At 46.6% G+C, this 15,053-nt stretch overlaps 1 protein-coding gene across 1 annotated transcript in view; it reads right to left on the minus strand.

Annotated features, from left to right (window-relative positions):
* Positions 1-15,053, minus strand: part of ACTN4 (actinin alpha 4) — a 47,098-nt gene that overhangs the window by 5,210 nt on the left and 26,835 nt on the right. The window contains exons 2-12 of the mRNA XM_044305342.1: positions 11,347-11,461; positions 10,910-11,029; positions 10,743-10,829; positions 10,562-10,649; positions 9,609-9,687; positions 9,435-9,516; positions 8,803-8,888; positions 6,464-6,556; positions 3,250-3,480; positions 1,859-2,006; positions 1,120-1,270 (exon numbers count right to left, since the gene is read on the minus strand). Coding sequence (XP_044161277.1) covers positions 1,120-1,270; positions 1,859-2,006; positions 3,250-3,480; positions 6,464-6,556; positions 8,803-8,888; positions 9,435-9,516; positions 9,609-9,687; positions 10,562-10,649; positions 10,743-10,829; positions 10,910-11,029; positions 11,347-11,461 — 1,280 coding nt within the window. The remainder of the gene's footprint in view (positions 1-1,119; positions 1,271-1,858; positions 2,007-3,249; positions 3,481-6,463; positions 6,557-8,802; positions 8,889-9,434; positions 9,517-9,608; positions 9,688-10,561; positions 10,650-10,742; positions 10,830-10,909; positions 11,030-11,346; positions 11,462-15,053) is intronic.

The raw sequence follows: 15,053 nt of genomic DNA on the forward strand, positions 1-15,053 counted from the left end.
GGGAAGATGCACTTACTCCCACGTGCACCCGACCCCCTTCTATCCACGTGTCAGGGAAATAAAAGGATCTATTCACTGCAGCTATGGCAAGCTTGGAGACGTCAAAATTGTGAAACTTTGGCCTTGGAATTTCTTACAATAACGGTGTGTAAGACACGCAGACAATGAATGCACTGTGCTATAAACACACCTATGTCAAGACGCAAAGAAAACCCACGTGGCATCTTCAACTGCAAAGCCAAAGCAATTTGTGCAGGTCCCAAAACATTTCATGCCTGAGTGTGGCAATTTCTAATACAGAGAAGCCTTGAATAAACTCAGACTTGCGTCACAGCGTATGGTAGACCAGGAAAAAAAATACATTAGATGAAACTTTGTGCCGGGTAACAGGGATTGTATCCAGTTATCAAGTAATCCCCAAAATAAATAAGTTAGGGAGGATCCTGCACTGTCAGCGGGAGGGTTTCCCGCCTTCTACCACTGTATTCAGCGACATGCTTCGGAGGTATATGTTGCTCATGGGCTCCCATGTTAAAGGGTATTCCCATCTGAGACAATGGGGGCATATCGCTAAGACATGTCCCCATTGTCTGATCAGAGCTGGGACCCACACCTACACTGAGAACGGAGCGTGAAACGTGGCGGCCGGAGGACCCCGGGTCCGACCACCCCCAAGAGGTCTCCTCATAGTAGTGAATGGGAGCGCACCGTGCTTGCTCAACCACCGCTCTCATTCATTTCTATGGGGCGAATGGAAATAACCAAGCCAGCAGTGCGCCCTCCACAACTTCCAGGGCTCCGTTCCCCCTTTTAAATAAAACGTGCAGTGCGCAGAATATATTTAGAAATTAATACTGCAGTACACTACTGCTGTTCTATCCAACAAAGAAATAAAAATAAAATCATACAGTGACATATCGGCCCAATACCCAGATACTAAGCGCCATACCCATGTTATAGCTGCACAGACTGTATAAGCACTTGTGAATAGTAAAACCAGTGGAGTAACTGGTGGAGCTTTCAGCATCCCCATACTATGAGGACGCTATAGATCAGCCTTTTAATGCCTCATGAGTAATGTGTTTTTGATTTCAGTTCAAGTATTTCATGGCAACTCACTTCAGCTCCTGGGCGATGGCTGCAATCTGCTCCACTCTGTCCTGGTGTGCCGCAAGGTCGCTCTCAAAGGCTTCGTGCTTTCGGATAAGGGCTTTGATGTCTGCAAGAGTGGCAGTCTCGTAGTCCTTTTGCGTCAACATGGCCTCTTTGCCTATTGAAAAAGAAAAGTTGCGACGTCCATTATACTACACACAAGAATTGGTAATGGTTTTTAATCAGCTTTAAAAGACCTGTCACCACAAAATGCAGTGCAATCTACAGACAGCATGTTATAGAGCAGGAGCTGAGAACACCGATATATAGTTTTCTGGGAAAGGATTCAGTAAAACACTTCTGATACAGATAGATCATCTGATCAATGGGGGTCCAAAACTCAGCACCCCCACGATCAGCAGTTTAAGGCACACCTATAAACGCTGCTTCTTGCCGCTTTCCCTAGACCCGTGATATCACAACCATTGGTCATGCGGCCTAGGAGTAGCTTAGCCTTATTCAAGTAAACAGGGCTGAGCTGCAATGTCAAGCACAGTGGCTATACATGGTACCATACAGCTGCAGTGCTCACAGGAGCGCCATTGCCTTTTCAAACAGCTGATCACGGAGGTTCCAGGTGTCGGACCCTCACTGATCAGACATTATTTACCTATCTAGAGGGCAGGTCATCAGTTAGAAATAGTCAGATAATCCCTTGCTCCTCAATTGCTCCAAACACGCTCGGGTGTATAGTGACAATACCCACCCTCAGTCCACGATTCATGTATAGATGCTTTCTGGCGAAATTTCTCAGCCAAGTGATCCAGCCTTTCTAACCTCCGAATTTCATTTAAGAGCCATTCTTCATATCCCTTTTCCGCCTGCTCCAGTTGCTGCCAACCATTATTAATGTCCTGAAATTGGGAGAAATCTAGTTTTACAAGAGGCAAGTAACGGACACAAAACTAGCCCTGCCCTAACCAGTGGCTGCAATTCTGTACAATAACCCGTATCTATGCAGTTATTGCCATAAAGTGAATAACCCATTACATTTGTCAAGCAGACAGGATCTGGCTTAGGCTACTTTCACACTTGCGTTGTTGGATTCCGGCAGGTAGTTCCGTCGCCGGAACTGCCTGGCGGATCCGGAAAACCGTATGTAAACGGATAGCATTTGTAGACAAATCCAGATTAGTCTCACAAATGTATTGCAATATTGGATCTGTCTCTCCGGTTGTCATCCGGAAAAACGGATGCAGTATTTATTTCAGGGTATTGAGCCCCTAGGATGGAACTCAATACCGGAAAAAACAACGCTAGTGTGAAAGTACCCTTACTTAAAGAGGTCCTGTCACCACAAAATGCAGTGCAATCTGCAGGCAGCAGGTTATAGATCAGAAGGAGCTGAGCAGATTAATAAAGTTTTGTGTGAAAATAAATTCTGTAAAATTTGTACTTTATACATTTACATGGGGAGATGTGATCAGCGATTCTCTACATGTGTACAGAGATAGCGCCACAGCCTTCTGTGCTCACCAAGCTGTATATTGTACAGTGGCTGTGCTTGGTATCGTGCTCAGCCCCACTCACTTTTCCCACAAACTATATATCAGTCTGCTTAGATTCTCCTGCTGTATAACATGCTGCCTGCACATTGCATTTTGTAGTGAAGAGTCCTCTTTAAAAAGGTATGTCTCACATCGTCTATCCATTCAAAATGCAGCCACTAGGGCAAATCAGCTAATAGACCCAAGTCTGGCTCCCAACAAATTGTTGTGTCTCCAGTGGATGATGCAGAGAAAATGTACTATTACATGGAGACCATTTAGAAAGGTTGCCCATGCAATACAAGGGGGCATCCTGTACAGAACAGCTTCCGTTGTGGCTTGGAGACAATGGTCCAGAGCAGGACCCTCCCTCCTGAGGCCGATATGACTTAACAGGATATATGGACTGGTGTTGCATTTTTGGGACCACCCCTTTAAACGACAGCTACCAAAAATACTTGCACATTTATGGTTAAACCATGGGAATTATGCTCTGAGCATTCCTCCTTATAACACTTGAAGCAGACACTGAAATAATCCCACGGCAGAACTATCATTACAGCATTGTGAGATATACCTACTCCTTTTCACCCATCACCCTGGTACTCACCGATACCATCCTCCCCTCAGAAGGCATGAAGGCCGGCCTGTTACTGAGCCTCAGCTTGGTCTGCAAGGTGTTAAAGTTGATCTCCAGCTGACACTTCTCCTGGACTTTTGGTGGTTTGTGCACACGGCGATAGTCCCGGAAATCTTCAAGTTTTTGTTGCATATCGGGCATGGTCTTCTCTGGCTGCCGATTTTCCAGCCATGGCATTGTACGCTGAATCCACTCCAAGAGCTAGAAGAAGAGAAGGGCTTCAGTTACAAGGAATACGGAATATAGAAAAAGACTAAACATAAAATACCAAGTGGGGTGAGTAGCAAATAGCTGCAAAACTCCGGGGACCAGCTGGTGTGAACTTTGAGCACAAATCATTGTAAAGCCTGTATTAGATGGGCAGATCAGCAAGCGATTGTCAGGAGAGAAGAGTCTAGTGGAGGAGAGATCGCTATGCCATCACTTGTCCCCATACTGTTTACGATCTGCCGCCGGCAAACCACTAATTACACAGCACGATCTGCCGCCAGCAAGAGCTGGTTTTTCAGAATTGCCTGATTAATTTCATGTTCATCGGGCAATCTGCAGCAGTATTAGGCCCCTTTCACACGGGTGAGTTTTCCGTGCGGGTGCGATGCGTGCGGTGAACGCACTGCACCCGCACTGAATCCTGACCCATTCATTTCTATGGGACAGTGCACACGAGCGGTGATTTTCACGCATCACTTGTGCGTTGCGTGAAAATCGCAGCATGCTCCTCTTTGTGCGTTTTTCACGCAACGCAGGCCCTATAGAAATGAATGGGGTTGCGTGAAAATCGCAAGCATCCGCAAGCAAGTGCGGATGCGGTGCGATTTTCACGCATGGGTTCTAGGTGACAGTCTATTCACTGTATTATTTTCCCTTATAACATGGTTATAAGGGAAAATAATAGCATTCTGAATACAGAATGCTTAGTATAAAAGTGCTGGAGGGGTTAAAAATAATAAAAAAGTTAACTCACCTTATCCTCTTGTTCGCGTAGATGCCGGTCTGTTCTTTATCTGTGGGCTGAAGGACCTGTGGTGATGTCAGATCACATGCTCCATCACCATGGTGATGGACCATGTGATTGGAGCATGTGATCTGACGTCACCTCAGGTCATTCAGCCCACAGCTAAAGAACAGACCGGCATCTACCTGAACAAGAGGAGAAGGTGAGTTAACTTTATTATTTTTAACCCTTCCAGCACTATTATACTAAGCATTCTGTATTCAGAATGCTATTATTTTCCCTTATAACCATGTTATAAGGGAAAATAATACAATCTTCAGAACATCAATCCCAAGCCCGAACTTCTGTGAAGAAGTTCGGGTTTGGGTACCAAACATGCGCGATTTTTCTCACGCGAGTGCAAAACGCATGACAATGTTTTGCACTCGCGCGGAAAAATCGCGCATTTTCCCGCAACGCACCCGCCTCTTATCCGGGCAAAAAACATGACGCCCGTGTGAAAGAGGCCTTAGGCTACTTTCACACTTGCGTTCGGGGCTCCGCTTGCGAGTTCCGTTTGAAGGCTCTCACAAGCGGCCCCGAACGGATCCGTACAGCCCCAATGCATTCTGAGTGGATGCGGATCCGCTCAGAATGCATCAGTCTGGCACCGTTTGTCCTCCGCTCCGCTCAGCAGGCGGAAACCCGAATGCTGCTTGCAGCGTTCGGATGTCCGCCTGGCCGTGCGGAGGCAAACGGATCCGTCCAGACTTACAATGTAAGTCAATGGGGACGGATCCGTTTGAAGTTGACACAATATGGCTCAATTTTCAAACGGATCCGTCCCAAATTGACTTTCAATGTTAAGTCAAAACGGATCCGTTTGCACTATCATGAACAAAAAAAATAATAATTTTTTTCATGGTAATGCAAACGGATCCGTTCTGAACGGATCTAAGCGTTTGCATTATAGGTGCGGATCAGTCTGTGCAGATACCAGACAGATCGGCTCCGAACGCAAGTGTGAAAGTAGCCTAACACTGCAAGATGATTGCTAACGAGCATTCATGTGAAAGCTCGTTAGCGATTATCGGCCAGTGTAATACAGCCTTTAGCCTTTTAATTGTTCCCAATGTAAAGCAAATCTTCAGACTAATATTAACAGGGTAGTCCCATCTTATGAAATACTGGCACACTGCTAGGATATGTCATCATTTTATGATCAGTCGGAGACCCCCTTAGATCCTGAGGATAAAGGGCTTATAGCGCTGGTGTAGCTCCTTTAAACTTTTTTGGCAGCGCTCCCTTCCCTTTAATGGGGCCATGCTGCTGTTCTCTATAGGCCCTTTTACACGAGGGAGTTGTACACTCCGTACTCAGTGCGAGTACAAGACAGCTGCCGTCCTGAACTCCCAGCACCGCCGGGGTCGCATAGAATTATATTGATTTATGATGCTATGTAACCCTTACAGTTTTGGAATGTATTAGATGACACTGACATATTGCTGTCAGTGTTATCCAATACATTCCAGAGCTGTAAGGGTTACATAGCATCATAAATCAATATAATGCCATGCGACCCCGGCAGTGCTGGAAGTTCAGGACGGGAGCTGTGTTGTACTCAAGCTCAGAGTCTGTAGTCTACAACTCACTTGTGTGAAAGCGGCCATACAGCGAACAGCACTGCTGTGCAGAGAAAAATAGTGAAGGGGATGCAGTGCTAAAATCGGCACTGCAACCCTGTATTCTTAGGCTATCTGCATACGAGTGTGGGTAATGCTTGCAGAAATTCCATGCAAGTTTCTGTACGTTTCTGCACCAAAATCTACAGATTTGTTGCTGATTTGATGCAGATCTCTTTAATTGAAAAAGGTGAAAAAACTGACATCAAAATCCGCACGGCAGGTCAATTTCCGCATGAAAAAGAAAAAGAAAATAAAATAAAATAAAAAGCAGAGAACATGAGATTGGTTTAATCTCACACACTTTGCTGGTACTGTATTACGGTACAGTTTTACCACGAGTAATCCGAAACATGCGCAGGTAGCCTTGCAATTGGTTTGGGTCCCATATTAAGCTGCAAACCTAGCACTTAGTTAACTAGATTAAACAATAGATAATAAAGGAAGTAAAAGAAAGCGTAACAGGTGAATGCATCGCATCCTTAAATTCACAAAGACGATTTACTAGTAATAGTGGAGACAAGGGAGAGGTGAAACTTTGAAAGCTAAGGAGACATGAATGACTCACATCGCTGGCCAGTCTCTCGTAGTCTTCCATCAGATGTTCGTTCTCTTGATTCACAGCCAAGACCTTGCAGATTCTGTTGGCTGCTGTCTCAGCCTAAAGGACGACATCATGTTTAGAAAGATCTGACAACTCCTGTGAAGAGCACTCTCAAAAAGTCATCATTACCAACAATAAATCAGAAGTGTGACCCAGGCAGCAATACTAGGAAACCTCCAACTACAAGTCAGCAGCCAATAACAGAGATAAGAGCCTGGACTCCCAGGAGCAGAGGCACGAACATACACCAAGGCAGTGATATCTGTGCACGCAGCTTGAAATATAGTGGAAATCCTCATACACAATGCAGCAGTGACAGCTTGCACCAAGTGCTGGATGGTTTTGCTTAAAAATTGCCGACATAGCTTTTCCAGGACGCACATATTAATGACCTACTCATTGGATGGGTCATCAATATGAGATTGGTGCTGGCAGTAAAGAGCGAATGGAGCCGTATAAAACCACAGCGCCATACACTGACCATTCTCTGGTACCGCAGCTAATGGTCCCATTCACTAGAACAGGAGTAGAAGTATCCCAGAATGGCCACTACAGCGGAATCACATGCAGACAAATCCAGCAAAGATCCTGTAGCAGCAAAGCGGATGGGAAATAGAGAAATTTAATCCATACGCTGCAGAAGAAATTTACAGCGGATACTGACCAGCAGTGTATATCTTAATTCTGCAGGATGGCAATTTACTCTACAAATATCTAACGCTAATGACACCATTTGCAACACAAAACTGTGGCAATTTAGCAGTGAAAAATCTGCTACCGTACGCTTAAAGGGGTATTGTGGTTATATAAAGTTGTCCCCTTTGCACAGAACAGAGGAAAACTACGGTATTAGATCAGTGATGGCCCTACTGATAGGATCTCCACTCATCATGAGAAGGGCGACCCCTTCCCAAAACAAATGGAGCGGCCGCTCGGGCAAACACTCAGCCATTACATTAATTTCTTTGTGAGTAAAGCTTGGCTATCTCTGCCACTCCCATAGAAATTAAAGGAGAGGATGGAAAAATACCTGACCGGCTGCTCAGTTCATTTTGGGAGATGCCACAGGGTATGGGGTCTCGGCGGTGGGACACCTACTAATATAAGGCCTAGTTCACACGAACGTGTGTGACCCGTGCTGCGGCCCGCAAATTGCGGGCCGCTATGCACGATCGCCGGCCGTAGGTCAGCTGCATCGGATCGCGGACCCATTCACTTTAATGGGTCCGCGATCCGCAAAAAGATAGGACATGTTCTATCTTTTTGCGGAACGGAAGTACTGGACGAAACCCCACGGAAGCACTCCGTAGTGTATCCGAGGGTCCCGTTCCGTGCGGCCGTTCTGCAATTCCGGATTTGCGGACCCATTGAAGTGAATGGGTCCGCATCCGTGATGTGGAATGCACACGGAACTGTGGCCGTGTATTGCGGCCCGCAATACGGCCACGGATCACACACGTTCGTGTGAACTAGGCCTAATAGTTATCACCTGTCCTAGGGATGGGGATAACTTTATATAACCAGAATACCCCTTTAAATTCTATAGCAAGTTAGTGTAGTGTACATATACAAAAAAAAATTTAGGGGGCATTTTACAAAACCACCAAAACGGCTAAAAAAAACAACCCAAAAAAAAAAATATATATATTGAAAAAAAAAAACGGGCTAGGGAAAAAGAAGAATCTTAGAGATGATTAGCCATCTATCAGGAGGAAACAAGCTTAACCAGTGCTGTAAGATAATTTGTACTGTAGAAAATATGAGGAGGTTGCAGTTAATTAAAGTCTTTAGTAATTAGGAAAGGCGTTGCTCTGAGGTTATGACCCCAAGAGAAGAAACAAGATCAGGACAGGTTAACACCCAGTAAGAAATGCCAGCAGAAGCTCACCTTCTGAGCCCCAGAGAAAGCGTGGTAGAAGCAGGAAACGTAGGTCATTATGGCTTTCTCATCAGGCCTGAGAGTGCCCACAATATCTGTGCAAAGAGGAAAGAAAAGGACAAGTGCCAGGTGAGGTGGTGCAGGACCAGCCAGGAGCCAGGCTAAGGGCTTCCTGTCCCAGATCTGCACCTCTCTGCCCTCTTGTCTGCGCCAGGAATAATAAGCTGGGCGTAGTTCATCTTATCCCCAGAGTTAAATAACTCTTTAGTACTTTGAGAAAGTGTCTCAAACACTCCAGCTACAAGATTCCCAACACAGAGGTGACAACATGCCGCGCAACTGCAAGAAAAGCATATGAGGCATGCGGAAGAGATAAAGAGCAAGAGGAGACAGGTGGGGGCACTGTGGTCACCCCAAAGACTACCTTCTGGGCTCCTGAGAAGGCGTGGTAGAAAGAGGACACGTATGTCATGATAGCCTTCTCATCAGGACGAGCGGTGCCGACTATGTCTGTAAACGAAGGAAAGAATTAAAAAATAAAATAAGAAAAGTGGTTAACATTCAGGGGCCTTTGGAAGGGGCTTGTGCTGAGAAATTAAAACAGCCAATGCCTGAAGAACGTGAGAAGGACAAGATTATAATGCTGACTGGCCTTTGATTAATATTAACTAAATAGAGCAGCATTGTTTCCAGTTATTAAAAAAGGGTTTTCCAACATTTTAGTACTGTATCTGATCGGTGAGGACCCCTGCCTATGAACTGCTTGAGAAGGCACCAGTGCTCTGTACATTGTATAGTGGCCGTGCTCGGTATCGCAGTTCAGCCCAATTCACTTCTACGGGGCTAAGCTGCGCCTATGCCATGTGACTGATGAACGTGACGTCTCTGGCCTAGGAAAAACTGTGAGAAGGCTGCGGTACTCACAGGAGCACCGATGCCTTCTCAAACAGCTGATCGTTCAAGGTCCTAGGTGTTGGACTCCCACCGATCAGATACTGATGACAGGTCATCAGTAGTAAAATATCGGAAAACTCCTTTAACTCCTGAGAACCATACCTTCAGCATCCAACATCTTAGGAATATCCAGATACTTCTCGGCCACCTCAAAGGCATTGTTCAGGTTAGTGATTGGGTCATCCTAGGATATGAGCACAAAAACAAACATCAGGAAATTGATCAACATATGAATGAGGTCTGGGTGACTAGAGACTATAACTGATCTCCACTTACCTTTCTCAATTTGTCATATTCTATAAGCTCAGGCCTGTGTCTGTGGATCAAGGCATTGAAGGCAAGGCCGTCCTTCCAGCTGCAGCAGGAGACAACAAAAACTATTAGTCCACAAGTGCAGTTTGTAAATTACAGATTGTATACAGTTTTGTCACGTCTTCTGCCATAATCAATTTTTAGATTTTAGTTTGCAGTTTTCCACAGTAAACTGGGGCATACATAGGAACCCTGCCATAGCACTCAGTGGTATACAGGCTGCAAATGAATACGGAAGCGATAAACCAACTAACATTTACCCAGGGATCCCAACCTGCTCTGCTAAACTGCAGAAGTTTCAAAGCAGCAATGTCAAATAACGCTGCTACGGAATTGGGATCTATGCCACCTGCCGTCAAAAGACAGGTTGTCAGATAGCCAGGAGTATAATGCAAAAGTATAAAGCTTAAAAGGGGTATTCCAGTTGTTAGAAGTTATCCCCTATCCACATGCTGGGACCACCACCAATTGTTAGAACAGGATGGAGGGCGGCTTCACATGCGCTGTGTGCCTTTCTTCACTTTCGGGGCTCCATTCTCGATATAGGTGCGGGTCACACATATAAGACAAAGGGGGCATATCCTAGAGATATGCCCCTATTGTCTGTCATGAGACAACCCCTTTAAGGGCTTCAGTGCACCAAGGTGTGCCCCCTTCCCTTGATAGACAGGGCCAGGCATCTTCATTGTGCTCTTGCCTGGCCCCGTCATCCACGGTAAGCGACGAAGATTTCTGTATATATCTACAGACATCAAAGACTAAGGCACAATATCTGCAACCGCAAAAGCAGATCTGGGCAATAATGAATGACATATTCCATGAGAATGACCGCACTACCAGAAACAGTGACTGAATGCTTATAGCATTAGTGGAACCCCAGTTACAGAGGGTCGTATATTCTGCATGCAAGGCGTCACCTGATGTGGAAGTTCTGTACATTGACATTCTTGTAAGGCGCAGTCTTCCGCTGACACCAGAGCAATAATCCCTCCTTTGCAGACGTTTCTGTGGAGACACCAAAAGAAGAAGTTCAGCACGAGACAGGAACACGGAACTGATGACAAAATAATAAGTGATGCAAGACGAAAAAGCACTTACCTTCCACAGAGATATCCTGAATGGCAAAACGAAGGATAATGGTCCAGATCATTCCTAAAGTCATCTTTGCGTTCCCATCCACAATTTCTAGAAGAAAAATAAAGCATTAAGGGCGCTCCAGCCAGTACTCAACCTCTGAGCACATAGATGCAGAAGGATCTGCCCACCTTCAGCACCAATGGAGACCAGCTTCACCCCTTTACTGGCAATGAAGTCCAACGCTTTATTGACGTTGTTGATCTTATGGACTCTCATCTTTCCTCTCTCTGGTTTGGGAAGACGTTCTCCTAAAAGAAAGGCGAATGAAAGAAAAAAAGTCAAGTACCTGACACCCGCTTTACCGTCTCACGTCTGCAGTGCTCAAGCACAGCGGGACCTGCCAACCATGCTTTCACCTCTCCTCTGATATATTGCTAAGGATTGGGCAAGCTGGATTTCAACTGCCCGATCCCTTTGCCCTCAGGAAGATAAATTGCAGCTTCCTCCACCTCTTCCTATGTGTTTGGCCGAGCAGACCTGTGTATGAGGGAATCGAGAGAGATGGCCGAACAAGTGCCTTGTGTGTGCCTGACCTCAGCCAAGACACATTTTATGAAAAACCCACCTGAAATAACTTCCAGGAGTAACATCAGCTTTAACCCATCTCTGAAATCCTGCTCTATGTTCTCGATCTGAGTGCCGGCCTTCCTCAGGTGGGAGTTACACCAAGCCGTGAACGTCTGCGGAGAGAAGAAGTAGTTCAGTCAACAACCTGGAGAAGTAGACGCATCAAAATACAATGAAATCCGACTGATGATCAACTAAATGTACGGACATCACTCTCCACAATGATTCCCTACAGGTAGTTTCACACTAGCGTTTTACAGATCCGGCAGGCTGTCCTGGCCGGAATGCCGCCCGGCCCATTAACTATAATGGGGTCCAGCGGAGATCAGGCTGCCCCAGCAAATATGCCAGGAAATCAGCCGAAGCAGACAGCTGTTTTTGCCCAGCCGTTTCCCGGAAGCTGGAAGGCAGTGTGAAACCAGCCTAAGGCTACATGTACAAGCCAGGGATGGCCGAGATGCAGCCTAAAAGTGTGCCACAATGCACTGCGAATCACGACTGATTTCATAACGATTGATGTGCCAAGTATGCAAGTTATCCCTATCCACAGGACAGGGGATAACTAGTCGCTGGGGGCCGAGGTCGCACTACATTTTTTCTGGAAGAGAAAAATACTCCTCACACCAGTATTTTTTAGCCGATGAGGAGAACAAAAGTTACAGTAATTCAAATATTAATACGAAGGCCTACATAACATTAAGTGGTTGCTATTTATGCAGGGAAAGCATTACTAGTATCAAGAACTGTCTTCCATGCATAAATTGGGGGGGGGGGGGGGGGGGGGGGGGAAGTTTGTCGGCACCCCTGAGGTCACTGTTGCTCTGAGGGGGGTCGGCACCACTGAGGTCACTGTTGCAGTGATTTTATGAGGTTTAAAAGGTTTGTCCTAAGATCGATATTTATCACCTGTCGTTAAAGGGAATCTGTCACCAGAATCACCATTAAACTAAAACTATTGTCTTGTAGCACTTACTACCTCCTTTCCAGATGTGCTTTTCTTTCCATCTCAAAAAAATCCACTTTATTCCCTATGCAAATGAGGCAGTAAGGAGCCCAGAGGGGCGTTATTTTTGTTCAAAGGCGCCCAGGAACACCCCCATTGAGTGCCCAGGCCGCCCTTCAGCAGAGCCTAAGCACGCCTCTCCTCGGCACCTACTCTACGCCCCCAGCAGTTATGAATGACTTGCTGGCAGTTTGCAGTGAAGGTCCAGATGGGGGCGTCTCTGCACAGCCTGACATTATTCAATCAGTGCTGTCAACTGGGACCCCCGCTGACTTCTATAAGCAGGAGTCTGAAGCACTCAGCCCCTTTTCCCTCACTGCTCAGCGCGGTAGTGAAGACTGTCCCCGAGACCTTCTATTGAGGCCGTCTTCAGTACCGCGTTCAGCAGGGAGGTGAGACCACGCTCAGCCGAGAGCTTCAGACTCATCATTATAGAGAAAAACAAGGCGATCAGATCCGGGACCCCCACTACACAGCAAGGCCACTTATCCCGCCAGTGAGGATCGAGCGCCTCCTTCCTCACCAGAGAGGTGTGCCATAAGTTCGGCAGCCCGCTCAAACTGACCAATCACAAAGCTCCTCACTGTAAGGAGCCTTGTTATTGGCCGTTTCAGGCATCAGCAGCATCGCTGCACTGCCTGTGCCGTTCACAGCGCTCACTGCGCTGATGAATGGCAGGAAAAAGTCTAAGGCGTATCGTCAATGCGCTTGTACAGGTGTTATTGCAACCTCTGGCTGGGGGATTGACTGCTGGGACACCCGTCAATCCTGTTTCCCTGATCTGATGGAACGACAGGTTGACCATGCGCCCCGACACGCCACTTATTGTCTATGGCACTGCCGGACAGAGTACAGCACTCTCATGGAGAATGAATGGAAGGGTGCATGCTCGGTCTGTCGCTCCATCAGATCAGGGGAACAGGAACGCCATTCCCGGGATGAATGGAGATCCCAGCAATTGGACCTTTACCAATCTGCTAGTTATAACTTGCAAACTTGGCACAACCACTGCCAAATGGTTGCACAATTTTACAGGTAAAGAGCAAGGGGCCGCATTGTTTTGCGCCTAAAACGGCTGTTTATTTGCAAAAATGTGCAGCCCTTATTTTGAAAATGGCACCAATCGGCAGTAAATGCATGGCACGTGGATTTTGGCCGTTGTGTGTTTGTACCCTTGGATGTATGATCACATTTAAAAAGGGACAGTCTGGCAACATAAAAATGTTCTCCAAATGTACCAGGCAGGTTTGACCTAAAAAAATAAATAAATAAAATCGAAAAACAGATAAATTCAGCGCTTCTTTCCAATTCATGTGTAAGGCTACTTTCACACTAGCGTTCGGGTTTCCGTTCGTGAGCTCCGTTTGAAGGAGCTCACGAGCGGACCCGAACGCAGCCGTCCAGCCCTGATGCAGTCTGAATGGAGGCGGATCCGCTCAGACTGCATCAGTCTGGCGGCGTTCAGCCTCCGCTCCGCTCGCCTCCGCACGGACAGGCGGACAGCTGAACGCTGCTTGCAGCGTTCGGGTGTCCGCCTGGCCGTTCGGAGGCGTGCGGATCCGTCCAGACTTTCAATGTAAGTCAATGGGGACGGATCCGTTTGAAGATGCCACAATGTGGCTCAATCTTCAAGCGGATCCGTCCCCCATTGACTTTACATTGAAAGTCTGAACGGATCCGCGCAGGCTACTTTCGCACTTGCGAATTTTTTTAAAGTTATTAATGCAGACGGATCCGTACTGAACGGAGCCTCCGTCTGCATTAATATGAGCGGATCCGTTCAGAACGGATCCGCCCGAACGCTAGTGTGAAAGTAGCCTAATCCGTGTCTTAATTTGGTAGAGGGACAAGGCAGCGACCTCCATACCTGCCATTAAACATGGTGAAGCCGCTGTGTACTTACTGTCCCTACAAAGCACACAGGGGCAGACACCCCGTACAGTCCACATCCGAGAATTAGTCCAAAATCCTGTCTAACCTTCAGCAATGACCACCGGGGACTATAGCTGATCATACACATTAGACGTATACCGACCCCAATTTTGGTGGGACTGGCCAACCACCTAATGTGCACAGGGGCCTCCCGACATGTCCAATCCGTTTGGTTTCAGGGAAGAGGAGACTCTGCCAGAGCGGCATATTTAAAGGCCATCCTTAGGTTCCCAGCAGACCGCATGCTTTGTGGGCCAGTTATCGGGAACAAGCATTCAAAGCAACTTTCGTTCCCGATAATTAGCAGGTATAATGGGCCTCTATCATCAGGGTGAAGGATGCCAGATTATCGGCGGCACATCTCCCTGTGCACTGGCCATAATCAACAGAACTGAAGGAGGGAGGAATGACCGCGGTAGTGATCCTTCCTCTCGCACTTGCTTTGCACCAGCCTGTGTAATCAGGACGATGCAAACTAGCGCCGATTGATGTGTTATCATTAGTGTTGAACTTGTTTTCAAGTTCGGCGTACAAGGTTCGGGATATCTAATAATTCCGTTATGATCCATGGTAGCGGAATTCTTAGATAACTTGAAAAACACAAGTTCGCTCATCCCTAGTTATCATCCAGTGCCGCTCACAATGTCCAATTTACAAAAACTGAAACAATTTACCAGATTCTGTAACCAAATGCATCCTCGGGGATTCTGAACGTTTCATCACTGGCGCTTCACACAGAGATCCGCAGAATTGTCATGTCCTTTGGTTTG

Source organism: Bufo gargarizans, chromosome 9, assembly GCF_014858855.1.
Source record: "Bufo gargarizans isolate SCDJY-AF-19 chromosome 9, ASM1485885v1, whole genome shotgun sequence".
Lineage (NCBI taxonomy): Eukaryota > Metazoa > Chordata > Amphibia > Anura > Bufonidae > Bufo > Bufo gargarizans.